Genomic DNA, 22999 nt, shown 5'->3' with positions numbered 1-22999 from the left:
CTAGGGTGGCCTTGGACTATGATCAGGTGGTGTTGGTGGTTGCTCTTCTAGAGTTGGGAACCAGCTGAGAAAGGAGGTGGGTGAGGTACAACAGGGCTTGCAAGTCAAAAGTGGACCTGTTTTGTCACACATATTAGATACTCCTACTAAATATGCTGAAATTTTTGCCTTTATGTTTTAAATTAAGATGATTTCATCCATCTTATTAACTTTGCTGAAGGGGGGTAGAAACACAAAATCATACAATAACAGAGTTGGAAGGAACCTCCTGAGTCATCTAGTCCAACTCCCTGCCTTATGCAGGACACTCCCAACCCTATCGCTCATCCACTGTAACCTGCCACCCCCTTAAGCTTTCACAGAACCAGCCTCTCTGTCAGATGGCTTTCTTGAAGTCCAGTCTATACGTACGACTACATAAAGGTTTTCTCTTTCCCACAATTGAAAATTCCAAAAGCACACGGTCACTACTACCAAGTGTACCCACTACTTCCACCTCATCTACCAGTTTTTCCCTATTGATGAGAATCAAGTCTAAAATAGCAGAGCCCCTGGTTCCCCTCTCTACTTTCTGGGAAATGAAGCTGTCGGCAAGACAAGTTAAGAATTTAATGGAGTTTGCATTTTTAGCAGAGTTGGTCTTCCAACAGATATCTGGGTAATTGAAGTCACCCATGTTTCCCCCTTTTTTGAAAATTATGAAATTTGGTCTAGCAGTATCTCATTCAAGTCCTCTGACTGGCTTGGTGGTCTATAGCAGACCCACACAATAATACTACTTTCATTTCCTACTCCTTTTATATTTACCCAAATACACTCAACTGAACTTTCATGCTCAGGTACCTGTATTTCTTCACAAGTATAAAGATTCTTAACATATATTGCTACATCTCCCCTCTTCTTTTCTTGCCTGTCCCTTTTGAATAGATTGTACCCCTTGATTCAATTGTGAGTGGTGGTGGTTTATGAGACATAAAAAAGTCAATCAGAACAAAAGTAGTTTTAAAATATACTTTTAAATATAATTTATCTCTGAATGAATTTAAAATCCCTTTTCCCACATGCCAAATAAAACCTGAACTGCAATGTCTGAACCCACAACCCAAGTGTGGTGCCTCTGACCACACATCCTGGATGACAGAACCAGGATTTGGGCTTCTATTGGAAATAGGAGATCCATTCATAATTTTTTCCTTTATAGCTCTTCATTTCTACTTTGAGAGATGCTAATTTTATGCATAGCAAACATAACTACACAACTCTTACCTTCTTGTAGAGACTTCTCAGGTCCCTGTACTGCCACATGCTATTTAAGACCTGAGATGCTGCCTTCACTACTTTTGGTGAGTGCCTATTTAAGAAAGGAAAAAGGTTACACTTATGAGTAACTGAAGACCTCAAGGAAGCTGGTCTGAGATTCCCCCTGTAGATTTCAGCCCGTAGCTTGTGAGATGTGCTCTGTTCATTCATGGTAGCTGAACATTGGAATTGTCTTGGCCAACATCATCTCAATATTTACTATGTGTTAGATAAAGGGGGAAAGATCTCCAAATTCACAAGATTTGGATTGACAAGCAAGTGGGCTTGCTGAGAGAACAAGAACAGTTGTTATCTATAAACGAACAATTGACAAAGTAGTCAGAAGAAAGTGTAACATTTAAAATAACAGCAAAAATCGTCTTTGAAAGGCTTAGTGCTAAACAAAAACTTTACACCCCGTTAAAATAAAATTCACATAGGATGACTTTGGGAGGCTGGTATACATTTGTATATATTTTTAAAAAATTAAATATTTCCCTTCTTCCTTTTCACCTGCCACATAACTCATGGCAGCTCCTAATAATTTTAAAGAGCTTGCAATAATTTAAAATGCATTCAAAAATATACTGTATACTTTATAATCTAGTCCAGTTTCAACTACCTGGCATCTCTTTCATTAACAATGCACAAGCTTTTGATTAATTAAAACCACACGCATAGAGATCTCGGTGTCAGAAAAAGATCCTGAAAGCTTGGCTCTGGGATGGAGTTTCATCATCAAAGAGTCAGAGAACATCAAACAGAGTGCTTGGATGACCCAATTTTTCTTCTCTTACTTGTGCAGGGCTCATGCTGTTGGTTGCCTACAGTTGGCAAACCAAGAAATGTGTCCAGATCATATTGTGTTCAGCACAGGGTATTGGATGGCTCATAGCATTCTGCTCCAGCTGAAGCTCCTGGATGCTCTCCTCACATACAGGACATGACAGTCATCAAGCCTTGAAGATACAAGGTCATGAATGGCTAGCGGTGGGATGTTTCCAGACAGAAAAGGCTCACAAGTATCATGCATGGGAGGCATTCATGCCCAACAGGACCACCTGCAAATATCCAAGCATGTGTTTCCTGATCCTGGAGAAATAGGCCCCTCTGTTAACAAGTACAGTTCTTGCTTTCTGGGCCCTGTTAGTGGATGTGGGCTAATCCAAGAGTCCCTTGATGAATATTATGAGACCGACATCATTCAGGATTGAGTGTGTCAGATGCATTGCTATGTGAATTTTCACTGACACCTTCCCCAACTCCTCCATCATCTGTCAAGCTTACTAATAAATGATAAACTGCAACTCTCTGGGAAACAATCAGAGCAGACAAACACTAATGAAATTAAGAGCTAATAAGTGAGAGGGATTGTGAAACATACTTGTCTCCTTTACTCTTGGAAATTCCAACAAGCTTCTCGATTCCTCCGGCATCCCGTAAGGCCTTGGCATTCTCCATGTTTTTTGTGATGACTTCATGCAAGGTGCAACAAATGGCAGTCACGGTATCGTCAGACATGGCCTTGCTTGTCGAACTGTTACTGTTGTTACCTCCGGGAAGCCGGTGTACCAAGTCCCGCATGGCATATTTGCCTTTTGAGAAGAAAACGAACATGCAGGAGAGAGTCATACAGTACAAGCAAAAAGCAAAAAAGGAAGGTCTAGGAGAACAACCACCACTAAACAGCCCATCTGTAATGGGCTGTAAATAACAGCAGCTGGCCTTACAGGGTTGCTACAAGGTTTACAAGATTATGGGTTGGATCCCACTATAAACTTTAACTAAAAGAGCGGTCAATTTTTTTCAGTTCTTTCCTTCCATTGGAGATACCCAATTCATTTCTCATAATGTTCCTTTGGCCCCCTGTGTTCAGAAGCAGCACACATTTGTACTTGAAGGGTGGAGGCAAGAAAGTCTCCCTCTGGCAGAAGGAATTACTGCTGGGCCCGACCTCATGTACGGAAAACGGTTTGAACATTCAAAAGTAGTATATTACAACTGCACTCGAAACAGAGACCTCTGTTAAGGCCCTGCTAATCTGTCAGAATTCACTTCCAGGACAAATATGTACCACATTCATATTATGCCTCTCTCCTGTTCTTCATAGAAGCTTATAATTTAAAGCAGTGGCCCCCAACCTTTTTATCACCGGGGACCGGTCAACGCTTGACAATTTTACTGAAGCCTGGGGGGGGGTAGTATTTTGCAGAGAGACATCGCTGCCGCCTGAGCTCCTGCTCCACTTGCTTTCCCGCCAGCACCCCTGACTTCCCACCACCCACTGGGGGGCGCTGCTAGCAGCAGCTGTGCAGTGCCAGGCCGAGGGGGAGCCCCAGCCATGGTGGCCGCTGGAGAGCACCAAAGGTGAGCCAGCGGCAGAGTGGCGGGGCAGCCCCCAAGGCAGCAGCCGGGGAAGAGGATGAGGAGGAGCCACGGCCCTGTACCGACTGATCCACGGACCGGTACCGGTTCCCATACCGGGGGTTGGGGACCACTGATTTAAAGCACAAACAAAAGCTAAGATACATAAACATAAAATAACATAATATGCTCCTCCCCTACACTTCCATGAAAACATCATTGTTTTAAAATGTTATTAATTTTAATGTATACTATTATTAGAGCCTCTTGTGGCGCAGAGTGGTAAGGCAGCAGAAATACAGTCTGAAGCTTTGCCCATGAGGCTGGGAGTTCAATCCCAGCAGCCGGCTTTACTTTATACTATTGTTATTGTTTATTTTATTATATTATCAGCACCAGATATTCCTAATCAGTCAAAACATTTTCTTGATTCATACACACACACACACACACAGCTGCACTTTGGTTGGAGTTGCAATGGGAAGACTGGTCAAAATAAAGGACCAGAGAAAAGTGTCATATAAGAACCAACTCTCCTTCAGTAATATCAGGGCTCTCTCAGCCTCACCTCCTTCACAGGGTGTCTGTTGTGGGGAGGGGAAAGGGAAGGCGACTGTAAGCCGCTTTGAGACTCCTTCGGGTAGAGAAAAGCAGCATCTAAGAACCAAGTTTTCTTCTTTGTCTGTGCCTCAGATTGGGCATTAATGCAGGTAATAAGGTAAAGGTAAAGGTATCCCCTGTGCAAGTACCAGGTCATGTCTGACCCTTGGGGTGACGCCCTCTAGCATTTTCATGGCAGACTCAATACGGGGTGGTTTGCCAGTGCCTTCCCCAGTCATTACTGGTTACCCCCCCAGCAGCAAGCTGGGTACTCATTTTACCGACCTCGGAAGGATGGAAGGCTGAGTCAACCTTGAGCCGGCTGCTGGGACTGAACTCCCAGCCTCATGGGCAAAGCTTTCAGACGGCTGCCTTACCACTCTGCACCACAAGAGGCTCAATACCTTAGCTAAAATCTGAAAAAAGGTGTTGGAAAAAGACTCCGGAAGATAGAGAAGAGTTCAATAAAAAAGGTATTACCCTGAAATGCGATGATGCTTTATAGCAGTGGTCCCCAACCTTTTTATCACCGGGGACCACTCAACACCTTTTACTGAGGCCCGGTGGGGGGGGGTAGTTTACTCCTCTACTCTCAACCACTGCCCCAACACTCTCTGTTCGCTATGGTAATGTTTAAACATCCCTTAAAAATAAGATACAGACATGCCACAACAATGAAGTGTGTTGTAAAGGGCTGGGGGGGATGAAGTAAAGGGCCGGGGGGGGGGGGAGAAGGCGTCCTTCGGGGCCCACCACCAATTAGTCGAAGGACCACATGTGGTCCATGGCCCATAGGTTGGGGATCGCTACTTTATAGTATCCCATAATTGGCCCCACAAAGCTTGCTGCAGGCTGCTCTGAGAGGAAGGGGCTCTTCAGGGTCCCAGTTGGGTCTCTTGCCCGGCTACCTGAAATCCTTTTTAATTGGGGCTGCCTGGGGACTGAAGCTATGGTCTGTTCCTCCATTATGGCTCTTCCCTATTATGTTTCATCTCACAGCAGAGAACACTATTTATTTAATTTAAAACATTTATCAACTACCATTATACCTCATGAAACTCAAAACACCTTACAATCTAAATCAACAGTTCTCAAACTGGGTGTAGTGACCGCCTGGGGCGGGGGGTCGATCGACTTTTCCCAGGAGTTGCCAAGGCTGCTGCCATGGCCCAAAAAGGGATCGTGGCATTAAGAAGGTTGGGAACCACTGATCTAAATAAAACAGTATTGTGCTTACCTGAAACTGTTCATCAAATTGTGTTCTATGCAGGCAAACAATGGGCTAGGCATTCTGAAAAATCTTTATAGCTGCTTCTAGCCCTTTAGAGCCTAATTGAGGAGGCCACTGCCCTTTGGAGCATGCTGAAGCCATTTTCCCACCTAAACAGTGTCTGAAGTACTAGGCTTCTGCCATGAATTTTAGCAACTGTTAGAAGTGTATATATTAAGAATGCATGCCTATGTTAATTGCCCCCATAGCCTGTTCTATTTCCTTTAGCACCCCCCTCCCCCCCGCAGATTAATCTCTGCTTGGCTCCGGGAATGTGGATTGCCTTGCTATCAAGACGGCCTGGACTTTTGAGTTATATGTTGAACCTGCTTTGCTGTACCTCAGTTCCAACAAGGTATTGTTTAGTTTCACTTGCTTGCTTTCAATAAACTTGATCTTTTGCATCAAGTCAAGGATTCATATATTAGGCAATCTGCAGAAGTCTGACAGATTGTCTAAACTCTCTATTCCTGGAACTGAGGATGACTCGATGTCAGAAACCCCATGTTGCTCTGGGTTATGGGAATCTCTGGCACACTGAGGTGCAATTGGGAAGAGGGATCTGGATTTTTACCACTTCTTGTAATATGGGATTTTAATGTTTTAATGTTTTAATGGGATTTTAATGTTTTAATAAATAAATTTTGATGAGGCCAACCACTTGCTCCCTGGACCCCAGTTCCTTATGGCTCATCAAAATGTCAGACATGAGGATAGGCACCCTCTCTGGGAGATAATCAGCCTTTCCCTTTTAACTGGAGAATTCCTGGTGGGTCTGAAGGAGGCAGTGGTATAGCCTCTGATGAAGAAATCATTCCTGGCTTCCTGAGAGCTCACCAACTACTGCCTTGTCTCTCATCTAAAGTTTCTAGGGAAGGTGCTGGAAAGAGGTGCTGCAGACCAACAGATGACGTTTCAGTCCTAGATCCAGCCTAATCAGGCTTCCAGACTGGCCAGGGGGTTGAGACAGCACTGGTCACCCTGATGGAAGACTTCCATTGTCAGCTGGAACAAGGGAAGTCAGCATTGTTAATACTACTTGACATCTCAGCAGTGTTTGACACATTAGACCATGAGCTACCAGATCACTGCCCTGCCTACACCAGGATATGAGGGGCAGCCCTTCAATGGCTGATCTCTTTTCTCCAGGGTTGTTGACAGAGGTTAGGAATAGGAGAGAACCAATCACATAACTAACAACTCCCATGTGGGGTGCCACAAGGAGCAGTTCTCTCCCCAATCCTATTTAACATCTTTATGCATCCTCTTGCCCAGCTGTTATAGAGCTTCAGACTGGGATGTCATCAATATGTGGATGACACTCAGCTCTTCCTCATGATGAAGGGCCATCTTGACTCTCCAAGATTCATTAGCCAGCTGTTTAGAAGAATTTATGGGCTGGCTCAAGCAGAGCCTTCTGACAATGCTTCAAAGATGTGGTTTGGTAGGAAAGGTCCAAGCAAGAAGCACAATTGCTCTACCTGGATGGGGTGCAGCTATCTGTAGAGTACTTAGCCAGGAACTTTGGTGTGATCCTTGACACTTCCCTCTCCATGGAAGAATTCTTCCACCTGCATCAAGCCAAACTACTAGTGTCCTACCTGTCTCCAGAACACCTAACCACAGTGATCCAAGCTACAGTCATCTCTAGGCTGGATTTCTGTAACTCACCTTCCCTTATCCCTGATCTGGAAACTTCAACTGGTGAAGAATACAGCAGCCAGGGTTCTTATAGGAACACAATGGACTCCAACAACTGCACTGGCTACCAGTTGACTACTGGATCAAGCTTAAGGTTCTGGTAATCATCTTTAAGGCCATACACGGCCTGTGTACCTGAGAAACAGCCTTTCTACCTATACCTCACAGAGAACATAGCACTTCACCACCATCAATAAATTGGTGATCCCTGGTTTCAGGAAAGCTTGCCTGAATTTGACCAGAGTCGGGGATTGTCCAGGCTCCCACCTGGTGGAATGGGCACTCAGATGACATCAGGGCCATGCCGGGCCTGTCTTCAGTCACAGGCTCTGTGGATATGTTGCCCTGTCACGAGTCAGACCTTTCACAGACCTTCAGGGTCCATGTTGCCCCTGGACCACAGCAGGGCATGCTCCTCCCTCAATCGGACCTCATTGTGACAAAGAATGCCATCTACCATGAGATCCTCCTCTGATAGAGACACACAACATCCACGCCATGCTTCCCACAGGTAGGGCTGCCCGATTTCCCCTTGACCACCAGCAAGGGTTGGGGGAGGGTTGCCAAATCCAGGGTGGGGCTGTAGACTGTAGAATATGTAGAATCTGTGGACTGTAGAATCCATCCTCCCACAAGCACCAGGTTTATCCAGGAGAACTGTTGTCTGTAGGTTGGAGTTGAACTGTAATTTTGAGGTATCCCCAGTTCCTACCTGGAGACTGGCATTCCTAGCTGTGGCCATACACTTCTGATGAAGCTTGTTTGAACTGTGACTGCAGTTTTAAAATATGGTATGTTTTATTAGGGTATATTTTGGGTGTATTCCACAAGCCCCCATCATGACCATCCCAACCATTTGCAGCTCAAGGCAACATGTTACTTTGTTGGGAAGTGCGGGCTGGCCCTCCAAAAGTTAATAGAGGACCTACAGACCAGTGAGTCTGACCTCTGTTGTGGGGAAGATAATGGAGCAGATATTCAAGGGAGCGATCTGCAAACATCTGGAGGACAATTTGGGGATCCAAGGAAGTCAGCATGGATTTGTCTCCAACAGGTCCTGCCAGACCAACCTGGTTTCCTTTTTTGACCAAGTAACAGGTTTGCTGGATCGGGGAAATTCGGTTGATGTCATTTACTTGGATTTTAGTAAATCTTTTGACAAGGTTCCCCATGATGTTCTGATGGATAAGTTGAAGGACTGCAATCTGGATTTTCAGATAGTCAGGTGGATAGGGAATTGGTTAGAGAACCGCACTCAAAGAGTTGTTGTCAATGGTGTTTCATCAGACTGGAGAGAGGTGAGTAGCGGGGTACCTCAGGGCTCGGTGCTTGGCCCGGTACTTTTTAACATATTTATTAATGATCTAGATGAGGGGGTGGAGGGACTACTCATCAAGTTTGCAGATGACACCAAATTGGGAGGACTGGCAAATACTCCGGAAGATAGAGACAGAGTTCAACGAGATCTGAACACAATGGAAAAATGGGCAAATGAGAACAAGATGCAATTTAATAAAGATAAGTGTAAAGTTCTGCATCTGGGTCAAAAAAATGAAAAGCATGCCTCCTGGATGGGGGATACGCTTCTAGGTAACACTGTGTGTGAACGAGACCTTGGGGTACTTGTGGATTGTAAACTAAACATGAGCAGGCAGTGTGATGCAGCGGTAAAAAAGGCAAATGCCATTTTGGGCTGTATCAACAGAGGCATCACATCAAAATCACAAGATGTCATAGTCCCATTGTATACGGCACTGGTCAGACCACACTTGGAGTACCTTGTGCAGTTCTGGAGGCCTCACTTCAAGAAGGACGTAGATAAAATTGAAAGGGTACAGAGGAGAGTGATGAAGATGATCTGGGGCCAAGGGACCAGGCCCTATGAAGATAGGTTGAGGGACTTGGGAATGTTCAGCCTGGAGAAAAGGAGGTTGAGAGGGGACATGATAGCCCTCTTTAAGTATTTGAAAGGTTGTCACTTGGAGGAGGGCAGGATGCTGTTTCTGCTGGCTGCAGAGGAGAGGACTCTGTAATGGGTTTAAACTTCAAGTACAACAATATAGGCTAGATATCAGGAAAAATTTTTTCACAGTCAGAGTCGTTCAGCAGTGGAATAGGCTGCCTAAGGAGGTGGTGAGCTCCCCCTCACTGGCAGTCTTCAAGCAAAGGTTGGATACACACTTTTCTTGGATGCTTTAGGATTCTTAGGGCTAATCCTGTGTTGAGCGGGGGGTTGGACTAGATGGCCTGTATGGCCCCTTCCAACTCTATGATTCTATGATTCTATGACCTGAGCTGGGGGTTCATCCCCAGCTGAAGCAATGAGCACATTTGTTGCTACGTCAATGCAACCTAATAAAGATATTTTACTTTACAATCACAAATCTTATTCAAGAAAATGGCAATGTGTGTGTGTGTGTGTGTGGTAGACAAAACAACTTACTGCAATTGCACACAATTGGCTAGATCAAGTGTGATTGATTTAAACTGATTGGATCCAGCAGAAGGGATCCAAAGTACTGCAAGTAGTGGGATGCCATAACAGTTCGTGTAAACTGGCACAGCTCTGTGGCAGGAGCCAGTGGATCAATGTCCTGAGTAATGACAGGGGCTACAGGAACGCTCGGCCCTGGCTCAGCCAGCAGTGGTGCAGGCAGATAGTGCTGTGACAGACTGTAGAGGTGACCTGCCAGTGATGGTTGTGTCTGTGGGCACTGGGCTCTACCTTACTGTTGCTGCTGAACTGGAATTGCATTGATGTACCTGGTTGATGTGCCAGGTCTGGACACTGCAGGAGACTGGGTCTGTGGCTTGAGTGATGGGGGCCAGAATTCATTTGGGGCCATCACCGTAATGCCAGAAGTAGACAGGGTCATCCAGGATGCAGGTGCAGGGCGCAGTCGAGACCTCTTGGCACAGAGATTGGGTTGCATCATGCAGGCAGTCAAGGAGAGTGTGGCGTCTCCAGCCCATGAACAATTCTGCCAGGTTCTTGCCAGTGTCCACAGTGTCATCTGTTGGCGAACCAGGAAATGGGTCAGTTGCTGTTTCCAGTCTTCTTGTTTCAGCTTGGAAAGCACATCTTTGGTTTTGCAGACCATGTGCTTGGCCTATTCATTCATTGAAGGATGGAACGGTGTGGAGGTGACTTGACCAATCAGGTGCTCCTCTAAGAAATTCTGCAAATGTGAATTCTGCCAATGTGAATTGAGTCCCATTATCTGAGATGGTCATGTCTGGCAATTAGTTGCAAAAAGGCATTCCAGTGTCCTGATGACCATGGTAGATGTCATGGCTGAGACTGACACTACCTCTAGCCATGTGGAAAATGGGTCCACAACAACCAGGAGCATGTGTCCTTGGCTAGCAAAATCAAGGTGTAACTGGCAGCAGGGATTCTTAGCCCTCTGGTTACACTGGCATTTGTGGCATCTTGGGGAGGTGTTCTTCACAGGTCGAATAGCAGTGGACACTAGACTCAACACCCTTGTCGATCCCAGGCCATAAAACAAAGCTGTGTGCTAGCACTTCCATGTGCAAAATGCCAGGGTGGCTATCAGGCAGTGCTTCAAGGACTGACAGCTACAACTTGAGGGGTATCACAAACTGGTGACCCCACAGCAAGCATCCCTTGAGGCCTGACACCTCAGTTGTGAGGCAATGAAGGGGGTGAAGTCTGAGTCTTGCTTGTTGCTAGGCCCCCTCAGCATCAAGTTGAGAGTGCAAGAGAGTAGGCAGCAATGTCCACAGAGTGCAGCAGTGAATTGAACAGCAGGACCTCCATATTAGGGCTAGGGTCTGCATCGACTTGAGGCAGTGGCAGAGAGCATCTGACAGAGAGTGGATTTCCTGGGTCAATGTTCAAGGCAGAAGTCATATCCATGGAGAAAAATGGACCAGCACAGCATCTGTGGAGAGGATCTGTGGTGTTTGGCAGTCCATCATGAAGAGGCCAGGAAGAGGTTTGTGGTCCATAATGACTGTAAACCAACAGCTGTAGACGTATTCATGGATTTTTAAAAATTTCAATGACTATAACAGTGTCTCTTTTTTAATTTGCACATAATTGCACTCAGCTGAAGAGAAGGTCCAGGAATAGAAGGACACTGGAGCCTCCAGTAAGCCACTGCTAAAAACGGCACCTATTCCATGTTTGGAGGTGTTGCAGGCAAGAATCAACATGCTGTCCAAAGTGATGAGATGTTTGACAGCTTCAAAAGCATATTGTTGAGCAAGTCCCCAGACCCAGAAAATGATTTATGTAAGAGCCAATGTAGGGACTGTGACAGTGGCCTTGTTGGGCTGAGAGAAATGGGAAAAGCATGTTCCGGATGACCATCGCTTTGTCAGATGATCAGATGGTCTTCAGTGGCTTCAATGAGGAACCCGAGGAACCCCACCAATGGTATTCCAAGACAATATTTTTCTTGCTTTACCTTCAGGCCAGCTGAGTTGAAATGGTGGAGGACCTCTTGTATGGGGTCAGCGAGGTAGGGGATCACAAGCAAAACATTGGCAAAATATTGGCAATATAGGGAACCACCCCCAGAATTCCCTTAAGGAGATCTTCTATAAGGTTCCGGAAGATCTCTGTTGCAATGCTGACACTGAATTTGAGGCGCTTGACCCGGCACGCCCCCAGTGGGTGACGATCGTTTGGGCCTCAGCCAAGGCATTGTTGACTGGCCATTGTGGGTATACTTAAGTACGGTCGAGTTTGAAGAAAACCTTGCTCTCTGTCAGAGATGCCAAAAGGTGGATGACAACAAGCACTGGATAGGCGTGCTACTGCAGTACATTCATAGGGTTGAAAGGCACCTCCAGGGTAATCTAATCCAACCCCCTGCACAATGCAGGAACTCATGACTACCCGCCTATGCACAATGACCCCAATTTCGTGCCCAAATGACCCCCCCCCAAATCTCCAGAATCCAGCCTGGACATTCACCTCCCATCCCACAGTGGTGATCAGCCATTCCCTGGTCTGCAAGGAAGGGCCACAAGAGACAACCCCTGGCACATCCCTTCCTGCCCACCCACTCACAACCTGCCTAAGTTAATAAAATCAACTAAAGCTCAAAGTTCCTCACCCTGACTCATGCTAAAGCTAACCCTTACTGGAGAATTTACTCTGTAATAAATCTGCTTTTTAAAACATATATATACATGAACAGCAATGTCAAAAAATATTTATACATCTCATGCCCTTTCCTAGCCACGTCACTCAGTCTTCCCCAGCCTTGACATGCCCATTAAATCTACAAACTCCCCGGCCCAATATTGACCCTTTGCTGACCGGATTGCAGCATGAAGATCTCCAGAGGCCGCTGGGTAAATATGTTGATGTGTTTCCTTTTTTCTTTTAAAATAAATTTATTAAAACAAGATGTTATATTTACAAAAATAATTAAAAGTACACAATACAAAACTCTATTATAAGTATAATAAAAAAATCCTAAAATTACATCATATTTTAGGATGCTGATATGTTTTCTACGGTTCCCGAAATCACGCAGGTACTACAGCATCACAGAGATACAGGGGGTCACCAGCCTGTTAAATCCAGGCCCTGCCCTCTAAATGCTAAGCTCCAAAGGGTGGGTGGCTGAAGAGTTAAAGCAGCTGTTAGAAATGGGGGATTATCAGAGTCCATCTCAGAGTGGGGCTCCCGCACTGTGGTGATTCCTAAGAAGAAGGTTAAAGTAGAGGCACCCTTTGGAGTGTAGATTTTGTGTGGACGATAGGAAATTGAACCAGCTAATGATAACCAGGCCCCTACGCTGCACCTAAAATGGGGATTTTGTTGGAGGAATTGGTGAGTGCTTCTTTCGTTCAGCTCTATGGGCTTAACATCTGAATATTGGCAGATTCCTTTGAAAAAGGAGGCCTCTGAGCATAGAATTTTATTTGCCCCGGGGGTAGTATCAATTCCTGTTCCTTATAACCTTGGAAACAGTGCAACACACCTGAGGCTGGCAGGTCGAATATCATTTTGCCTGCAAGGATGGAGCTCAGTCATGTGGTGGAGGCAGGGGCCATAAAGGAGGGCCAGATTGCCAGTATTATCAAGCGGCCTGTGCCCCAGACAAAGGAGGAGGTACACTTAGTTAAGCATTACAGGCATTTCTGTAAGGATTTGGGGGAAAGAGCAGCTCCTTCGGATGAACTGTGGCGCAAGAAAGCTCCTGTGAGAGTGGTTTGGTCGGCTGAGTGCCAGAGGGCATTGGATCAGTTAAAGCAGTGCTTGGCCCAAGCCCCTATTCTTAGGGCCCCAAAGTATCAGGAAGTGTTCCATGTGCACACAGACGCTTCCGATTTACCATTCGGGGCAACTCTGATGCAAGAAGGTGGAGATGGCGAACTGCACCCGGTAGTCTACCGTATATACTCGCATATAAGCCGAGGCTAATTTTACCACAAAAACTGTGGGTGGGAAATGCTCCATCATCACAGGCTCTCCCATCCAACCTCCCCCCTCAAACAAAGACAGAAAAGTCAAGGGGATGAATAGCTTTTTGTACCCTGCTTTTCACTAACCAAAGGGGTCTAAAAGCAGCTTACGATTGCCTTCCCTTACTCTCTTGATGCTAGACACCCTGAGAGAGCTTTGATAGAACTGCTCTGTGAGAACAGCTCTGGCCAGAGAACCAAACAGTGCCCTCCCCAGGCCAGCAAACCAGAGCAGAACAACAATACCCAAAGTTGGAAACCTACTACAACAAGTACAACTCTAACTACAACTGTAGTGCCCCCCCCCAGAAAACACTGAAATAAAGAACTGTAAAAATCAACTTCTAAAAGAAACACAACCCCAAGAAGAAAAGGCAAACAATGCTGCCCCTCAGATAAAAGAAGAAACACTAGGAGAAAGAAAAAGGAAATCCCAAACCACCCCCAAAACCCACCCAACCACACCCACAGAAACCAAAAGAATAGTTTGGAAGAAGTGATTAAGAAGAGGAAGAAGTGAAAGCAAAAGGAAAGAGAAGATGAGAATTCCACAGTCAAAACGTTGATGTCCGACAAGCTGCCAGAGCAAGTTCAGCTTGCAGTACACATTTGATTGATGTCGGTTGATGTAGTTTACTTGGATTTTAGTCAAGCTTTTGATAAGGTTCCCCATGATGTTCTGATGGATAAATTGAAGGACTGCAATCTGGATTTTCAGATCGTTAGGTGGATAGGGAATTGGTTAGAGAACCACACTCAAAGAGTTGTTGTCAATGGTGTTTCATCAGACTGGAAGGAGGTGAGTAGCGGGGTACCTCAGGGCGCGGTGCTCGGTCCGGTAATTTTTAACATATTTATCAATAATCTAGATGAGGGGGTGGAAGGACTACTCATCAAGTTTGCAGATGACACCAAATTGGGAGGACTGGCAAATACTCCAGAAGATAAAGACAGAGTTCAATGAAATCTGAACAAAATGGAAAAATGGGCAAATGAGAACAAGATGCAATTTAATAAAGTTCTGCATCTGGGTCAGAAAAATTTAAAGCATGCCTACTGGATGGGGAATACGCTTCTAGGTAACACTGTGTGTGAACGAGACCTTGGGGTACTTTTGGATTGTAAACTAAACATGAACAGGCAGTGTGATGTAATGGTAAAAAAGGCAAATACCATTTTGGGCTGTATCAACAGGGGCATCACATCAAAATCACAAGAATAGAATCATAGAATCATAGAGTTGGAAGGGGCCATACAGGCCATCTAGTCCAACCCCCTGCTCAACGCAGGATTAGCCCTAAGCATCCTAAAGCATCCAAGAAAAGTGTGTATCCAACCTTTGCTTGAAGACTGCCAGTGAGGGGGAGCTCACCACCTCCTTAGGCAGCCTATTCCACTGCTGAACTACTCTGACTGTGAAAAACTTTTTCCTGATATCTAGCCTATATCGTTGTACTTGAAGTTTAAACCCATAACTGCGTGTCCTCTCCTCTGCAGCCAACAGAAACAGCATCTGCCCTCCTCCAAGTGACAACCTTTCAAATACTGAAAGAGGGCTATCATGTCCCCTCTCAACCTCCTTTTCTCCAGGCTGAACATTCCCAAGTCCCTCAACCTATCTTCATAGGGCTTGGTCCCTTGGCCCCAGATCATCTTCGTCGCTCTCCTCTGTACCCTTTCAATTTTATTTACGTCCTTCTTGAAGTGAGGCCTCCAGAACTGCACACAGTACTCCAAGTGTGGTCTGACCAGTGCCGTATACAATGGGACTATGACATCTTGTGATTTTGATGTGATGCCTCTGTTGATACAGCCCAAAATGGCATTTGCCTTTTTTACCGCTGCATCACACTGCCTGCTCATGTTTAGTTTACAATCCACAAGTACCCCAAGGTCTCGTTCACACACAGTGTTACCTAGAAGCGTATCCCCCATCCAGTAGGCATGCTTTTCATTTTTCTGACCCAGATGCAGAACTTATCTTTATTAAATTGCATCTTGTTCTCATTTGCCCATTTTTCCATTGTGTTCAGATCTCGTTGAACTCTGTCTCTATCTTCCGGAGTATTTGCCAGTCCTCCCAATTTGGTGTCATCTGCAAACTTGATTAGTAGTCCCTCCACCCCCTCATCTAGATCATTAATAAATATGTTAAAAAGTACCGGGCCAAGCACCGAGCCCTGAGGTACCCCGCTACTCACCTCTCTCCAGTCTGATGAAACACCATTGACAACAACTCTTTGAGTGCGGTTCTCTAACCAATTCCCTATCCACCTGACTATCTGAAAATCCAGATTGCAGTCCTTCAATATATCCATCAGAACATCATGGGGAACCTTGTCAAAAGCTTTACTAAAATCCAAGTAAACGACATCAACCGAATTTCCCTGATCCAGCAAACCTGTTACTTGGTCAAAAAAGGAAACCAGGTTGGTCTGGCAGGACCTGTTGGAGACAAATCCATGCTGACTTCCTTGGATCACCAAATTGTCCTCCAGATGTTTGCAGATCGCTCCCTTTAATATCTGCTCCATTATCTTCCCCGCAACAGAGGTCAGACTCACTGGTCTGTAGTTTCCCGGGTCATCCTTCCTCCCTTTTTTGAAGATCGGAATAACATTTCCTCTCTTCCAGTCCTCCGGGACATCTCCAGTCCTTAAAGAGGTTCCGAAGATGATGGACAAGTGCTGTGCAAGTTCTCTGGAAAGTTCTTTGAGTACTCTCGGGTGCATTTCATCCGGACCAGGGGATTTGAACTCATCCAGTGCAGCTAAATGTCTCTCGACAACCTCTCTATCCTTGTTAACCTGCCACCCAGACACTGTCCTTTGGCTATGGCCATCTCTAGATGTGCCTAAACCGTTTGACCTGTGGGAAAAAACAGATGTAAAATAGGCCTTTCTGCTTTCTCTGTATCTTCTGTTAGAGTTTGTCCATCCGCACCCAGCAGTGGGCCTATTGCCTCCTTTACTTTACGTTTGCTCCTCACATAACTGAAAAATCTTTTCTTGTTACAATGGGCTTCCCTGGCCAATCTTAGCTCACTCTCAGCTTTAGCCTTTCTGATGATTGATCTACAGTGCCTAGTAACCTGTAGGTACTCTTCTTTAGAGCTCTGTCCTTCCCTCCATTTCCTGAAGATTTTCCTTTTCTTTCTTAGTTCCTCTTGAAGTTCTCTGTTCATCCAAATAGGCTTCTTAGAGCTCCTGCAGTGTGTTTGTCTTTCTGGGATAGTCATTGATTGAGCATGCAATAGCTCCTGTTTGAGTAGCGCCCACCCTTCACATGCTCCCTTCCCTTCCAGCATTCTCGTCCATGGTATGACACTCTTCATGTCTCTGAGTTTATTAAAGTTTGCCCTACGAAAATCCAACATCCGCGTCTGGCTACAAGCTTCCCTGGCTCCCCATCTCAAAAGGAATTCTATGAGGACATGGTCACTTCCCCCTAGGGTCCCCACCTCCTTCACCTCATCCACCAACTCTTGCCTGTTGGTCAGTATTAAGTCCAGTATGGCTGAACCTCTTGTGGGTTCATCTACCATTTGATAAATGAAATTGTCAGCCAGGCAGGTCAGAAAGTTGCATGACTGAGGACGCTTCGCAGAGTTTGTTTCCCAGCACACATCTGGGAAATTGAAGTCACCCATGATGACAAGGTCCTGCCGCTTGGATACTTTCTCAAGCTGCTCACAAAGTGCAGCATCCACATCCTCTCGTTGGTCAGGCGGTCGGTAGCAGACACCAACCACCACACTGTTTGTTTTCCCCTCGCTGATTTTCACCCAGATGCTTTCCACTGTAGATATGCTCTCCTCCACTAGAATTTCCTGACAGGTAAGCCCTTTCCTCACATACAGTGCCACTCCTCCACCTCTTCGATCTATTCTGTTTTTTCTGAACAGTTCATATCCATCCACCATTACATTCCAGTCATGAGAATCATTCCACCAAGTGTCTGTGATGCCTACTAGATCATACCTTTCCATCAGCATGAGAAGTTCCAGCTCTTCCTTTTTATTGCCCATGCTTCGGGCGTTAGTATAAAGACATCTGAATCCTTTTACTTTTGGTTCCCTATGAGCTGGAGCTGGCCTTGCCGGTTGGGCTGCCTCCGATCGTTTTCCTTCCATACACTTCCTATGTTGATCGTCTCCCATTGATGTCATAGTCCCATTGTATATGGCACTGGTCAGACCGCACCTGGAGTACTGTGTGCAGTTCTGGAGGCCTCACTTCAAGAAGGATGTAGATAAAATTGAAAGGGTACAGAGGAGAGTGACGAGGATGATCTGGGGCCAAGGGATCAAGCCCTATGAAGATAGGTTGAGGGACTTGGGAATGTTCAGCCTGGAGAAAAAGAGGTTGAGAGGGGACATGATAGCCCTCTTTATTTGAAAGGTTGTCACTTGGAGGAGGGCAGGATGCTGTTCCCGTTGGCTGCAGAGGAAAGGACACGCAGTAATGGGTTTAAACTACAACAATATAGGCTAGATGTCCGGAAAAGATTTTTCACAGTCAGAGTAGTTCAGCAGTGGAATAGGCTGCCTAAGGAGGTGGTGAGCTCCCCCTCACTGGCAGTCTTCAAGCAAAAGTTGGATACACACTTTTCTTGGATGCTTTAGGATGCTAGGGCTTATCCTGCATTGAGCAGGGGGTTGGACTAGATCGTCTGTATGGCCCCTTCCAACTCTATGATTCTATGATTCTATGATTTGCAAAAGGCAATGCAACGATTGGCTGGCTGGAGCAGGCTTTTATTTCAATTACCATATATACCCGCATATAAACTGAGGAGGGCTTTTTCAGTGTGAAAAAGGGTGCTGGAAAACTAGGCTTATATGCGAGTATGAATGGTAATTTGTAAGTTGCTGCTCCAAGAATTAACATATTGTGTGATGGGAAAGGAGGGGCTAGCACTGATATGGGTCTTAAACAAGCTGAAAACCTATTTATGAAACAGATCAAACTGCCTTGGCCTTTTTACAGCAAATGAAAGAAAACAGAGCAATATGTGAATGAAGAATATTGGCTTTTATCATGATTGTTCAAAGGGAAGGAAGAATTGGTTGGACTCTTTTGGATTTAGGGGCACAGGATTCCACAAGGTGGGTATGGTTTTGACCCAAGTTTAATTTAACTTAGCACCTATCATACCATCACATTAATTTCTCATGCAATTAAAGTGATGCTCAAAATCTTACAACAAAGACTGTTAACATTTATGGAACAAAAATGCCAGATGTTTTACATCTGGGTCACTGAACTGAGAGGCATACACACTGGATGTGTGTGTGAGCAGGGGTCTGGAGACCAAACCCTATGAGGGAGGGAGAGAGACTTGGGAATGTTTAGCATGAAGAAGAGGAGGTTGAGAGGGTCCATGATTGCTCTCTTTCAATATTTGAAAGGTTGTCAGTTAGAGCAGTAGTCCCCAGCCTTTTTATCACTGGGGACCAGTCAACACTTGAAAATTTTACTGAGGCCTGGGGGGGGGGGTAGTCTTTTGTCGAGGGATGTCACCGCCGCCTGAGCTCCTGCTCCACTTGCTTTTCTGCCGGTACCCCTGACTTCCCGCCGCCTGCTGGGGGACGCTACCAGCAGCAGCTGCGCAGTGCCATGCCGAGGGGGAGCCTCAGCCATGGCAGCCGCTGGAGAGCACCAAAGGTGAGCCGGCAGCAGAGTGGCAGGGCAGCCCCTGAGACAGCAGCCGGGGAGGAGGACAAGGAGGAGCCGCGGCCCGGTACCAACTGATCCACAGACTGGTACTGGTCTCCAGACTGGGAGTTGGGGACCACTGACTTAGAGGATGGCAGGGATCGGTTCCTGTTGGCAGCACAGTATAGGACTCACAGTACTGGCTTTAAACTACATGTGGAACCGAACAGAAAACAATTTTTCACATCAGAGTAGTTCAGCAGTGGAATTGGCTGCCTAAAGAGGTAGTAAGCTCCCCCACACATCTTCCCATGGAGATGCCAGGGTTTGCAGAGGGCAGGGACCTCAGCAGAAGGTAAGGCCTTAGAATCCCCCCCCCCCAAAAGGAGCCATTTTCTTCAGAGGAATTGATTTCTGTAATCTGAAGATCATTTGTAATTCTGGGATATCTCTGGGCCCTGCCTGGAGGCTAGTAACTTTAGGTTCAACCTTGGTATCATGCAGTGGCCATCAACATAAGTTTTTTTACACTGAGCCAAACCATCAATGTTCCGTATTTAATTATTAGATTGATATGACTGCCACTCTCGGAGAACCGGCTCGCAGCGGTTTACAATACTTCATACAAAATCAATACATTAAAACATTAAAATTCCCCATTAAACATAAAGTAACTGCATCTCATTATTCCCAAGAGAAGCCACTATCTGAAGATGGAAAAGGCAACAACAGTTGTTAGCTGATTGAGGTTAAATTGCCTTAGGTCCCCATGTAACTTTTAAAAATGGAATTAAATATTTTCTGGAACATTCTAATGCTAAAAGACATTAAAAGTCTTGCAGAATTGCATCTAAGTACTGAGCAGTTAAAAAATCCAATGGAACCCTGCTCTGGGGAAATCGATTATACATGTGTGGGTGTGCACACGTGCATTTTCTTTGGGGAGCACTTACCTATTAGCTCTTTATTTCGGACATCTAAGGCCATGTTCCGTAAAGCTGTCGCAACGGCACATACGACCCGGTCATTGTCTATTCGAAGCAGCTCCACCAGGATTGGAAGGCCTTTCTCTTTCCGAACAGCAGCGCGGATGTATATTGACCACTGTGAAAATACAGGGCAGAAGGGAGAAGGAACACGAGGTTTCAGAAAATGGTATTTAATGCAAAAAGTAAAGGTAAAGGTATCCCCTGTGCAAGCACCGAGTCATGTCTGACCCTTGGGGTGACGCCCTCTAGCGTTTTCATGGCAGACTCAATACGGGGTGGTTTGCCAGTGCCTTCCCCAGTCATTACCGTTTACCCCCCAGCAAGCTGGGTACTCATTTTATCGACCTCGGAAGGATGGAAGGCTGAGTCGACCTTGAGCCGGCTGCTGGGATCGAACTCCCAGCCTCATGGGCAAAGCTTTCAGACGGCTGCCTTACCACCCTGCGCCACAAGAGGCTACATTGTTCTTAGTTTAAAAAGGTAAAGGTATCCCCTGTGCAAGCACCGAGTCATGTCTGACCCTTGGGGTGACGCCCTCCAGCGTTTTCATGGCAGACTCAATACGGGGTGGTTTGCCAATGCCTTCCCCAGTCATTACCGTTTACCTCCCAGCAAGCTGGGTGCTCATTTTACTGACCTTGGAAGGATGGAAGGCTGAGTCAACCTTGAGCCAGATTTATGATTTATTATGAGATTATGCAATTTATTTACTGCCCAACCCAGCATAGCTGGTTCAGGGTGCTTTCCAACATTCAGTTATACACATTACAAATTGGATTAATAAACATACAGTACAATTCCAATCTAACATTTTAATGTTATAATATTTATATGTTAATCTTTACACCGCCCGTGGCGCCGCGGGCGCCACGGACTAAATAAAACAGTAAGCCCTTGGAAGGCGGGCTGTGTCCGGGATGAGGAAGGGTGCCGATTGGCCCCTTCCTCATGACAGACTATCGGAGGGACCAATCGGCAGGCGCAAAGCGCCTGCCAATTGGTCCCTCCGATTCCTTGTCGGAGCAACTGCGAGCCGCGCATAGCGCAGCTCGCAGTTGCTCCAAGCCAGCCGGCCTCTAAGAACCTCTAAGCTGGGGACCGGCAAGGCATCGGGCCGCGCCCATGGGGGCCGCCCCCGCGGGGGCCGCAGCCACACATCGGGCCGCGCCCGCGAGCCGCGCCCGCGGATCGGGCCGCGCCCGCGGGCCGCGCAGCCTCTCGCCGATTCAAGCCGCCGCCCAGGGAGCCCCCGGCCTCTAAAAAGAAGATGGCCGCCGGCAAGAAGACCGCGCCAGGGAGCCGACCGCCGAAGGAGCTGCCCACCGCAAAGGAGCTGCCCGCCGAGAAGGAGCCACCCAAGGAGCTGCCCGCCGCGAAGGAGCTGCCCGACGTCGCTACAGCCCTCTCACCGGTAAGCTACCTTTCCTCACCCTGCCCTCGCCAGTCCCTCGCTCTCCCCCCCCCTGCTAGGGCCCATTGTATTTGGAATACAATGGGCTTTTTTACTAGTATTTATATATTATAATAAATATAATATCTATATATATAAAATATTTTTCAACCTTCATATTTCGCTAAGGGGTAAGTGGGCGGGGCCCATCACCAGGACAGACAGCAGTTCTAGCCAATCAGGTGAGAGCACAATCTAGGCCCACCCCAGCACAGGCCAGAAAGGCTTCTAGGCCCTCACCAGGACAGGCCAGAAAGCGACGGGGAAGTGTCAGGACACCATGAGTAAAGAAGGAGGCCTTCCCTTCAGGCCTAGAAGCACACCCGGAGTCTTGGGTGTGCTTCTAGGCCTGAGGGAAAGGCCACGCTGCCGCCAGGGTGGAGGGGGGAAGCAGGCCTACCCACCAGGCCCAAAAACACCGCACCCGGGGGCAATGCTACCTCTATGTGTCTGATGGGCGGCCGTGGCGGGGGGGGGGGGCTGTCAAAGCCTGTTCTCACGAAAGGGCTTTGAATCTAGTAATCATATCATATATCATATCATCATATCATATATAACCTATTAAAACAATCAAGCCATATATTAGTCAAATAAAGCTTCTTCAGTGCTGTTACCACAGCTAACATCTGTAATTTTTGATTCCATGGTTTTGGGGGAGGTTAATCATACAGAGGGTCAGGTGCTGGAAATCGTAGAGAGTCCCACACCTGGGGAAAAGGTTAGTGCTAATGCTGTGGAGGAAGAGTGCCCTGGCCTCCTGAAGGAATGCAGGGACTTAAAAAGGGTTCTTTTTGGGGGGGGAAGGGGGATGCAACATTAACTGTAAGAACTTTGAGGCTTTAAAGATTCATTGGTGTTTAAATGCCAAGCAACTCCAGTGGGCAGAGTTCTTCTCTAAGTTTGAATTCGTTCTAAATCATGCCCCAGGTAATCTCCTTGCATATGCCCTCTCCCGTCTCCCTCAACATGAGAGTCAGAGGGAAGAGAGTCATAGAGAGGGAAGAGAGTAATAGAGAGGGAAGAGAGTCCCCAACAGCTTATCTTGTTGGCCAGAGCCAAACCAGGAATCATAGAATCATAGAGTTGGAAGGGGCCATACAGGCCATCTAGACCAACCCCCTGCTCAATGCAGGATCAGCCCAAAGCATCCTAAAGCATCCAAGAAAAGTGTGTATCCAACCTTTGCTTGAAGACTGCCAGTGAGGGGGAGCTCACCACC

General features: G+C 46.4%; 1 protein-coding gene across 13 annotated transcripts in view; it reads right to left on the bottom strand.

Moving 5' to 3' along the window:
* The window catches only part of CTNND2 (catenin delta 2), a 671801-nt gene that overhangs the window by 62099 nt on the left and 586703 nt on the right, over window positions 1-22999 (bottom strand). For all 13 annotated transcript variants that reach the window (XM_077353364.1, XM_077353370.1, XM_077353371.1 and 10 more), the window contains 3 exons: window positions 20295-20445; window positions 2684-2894; window positions 1267-1351 (listed from right to left, as the gene is read on the bottom strand). In XM_077353364.1, coding sequence (XP_077209479.1) covers window positions 1267-1351; window positions 2684-2894; window positions 20295-20445 — 447 coding nt within the window. The remainder of the gene's footprint in view (window positions 1-1266; window positions 1352-2683; window positions 2895-20294; window positions 20446-22999) is intronic.

The sequence above is a fragment of the Paroedura picta genome, chromosome 9, assembly GCF_049243985.1.
Source record: "Paroedura picta isolate Pp20150507F chromosome 9, Ppicta_v3.0, whole genome shotgun sequence".
NCBI lineage: Eukaryota > Metazoa > Chordata > Lepidosauria > Squamata > Gekkonidae > Paroedura > Paroedura picta.
This window is presented reverse-complemented; position numbering and strand designations above follow the sequence as displayed.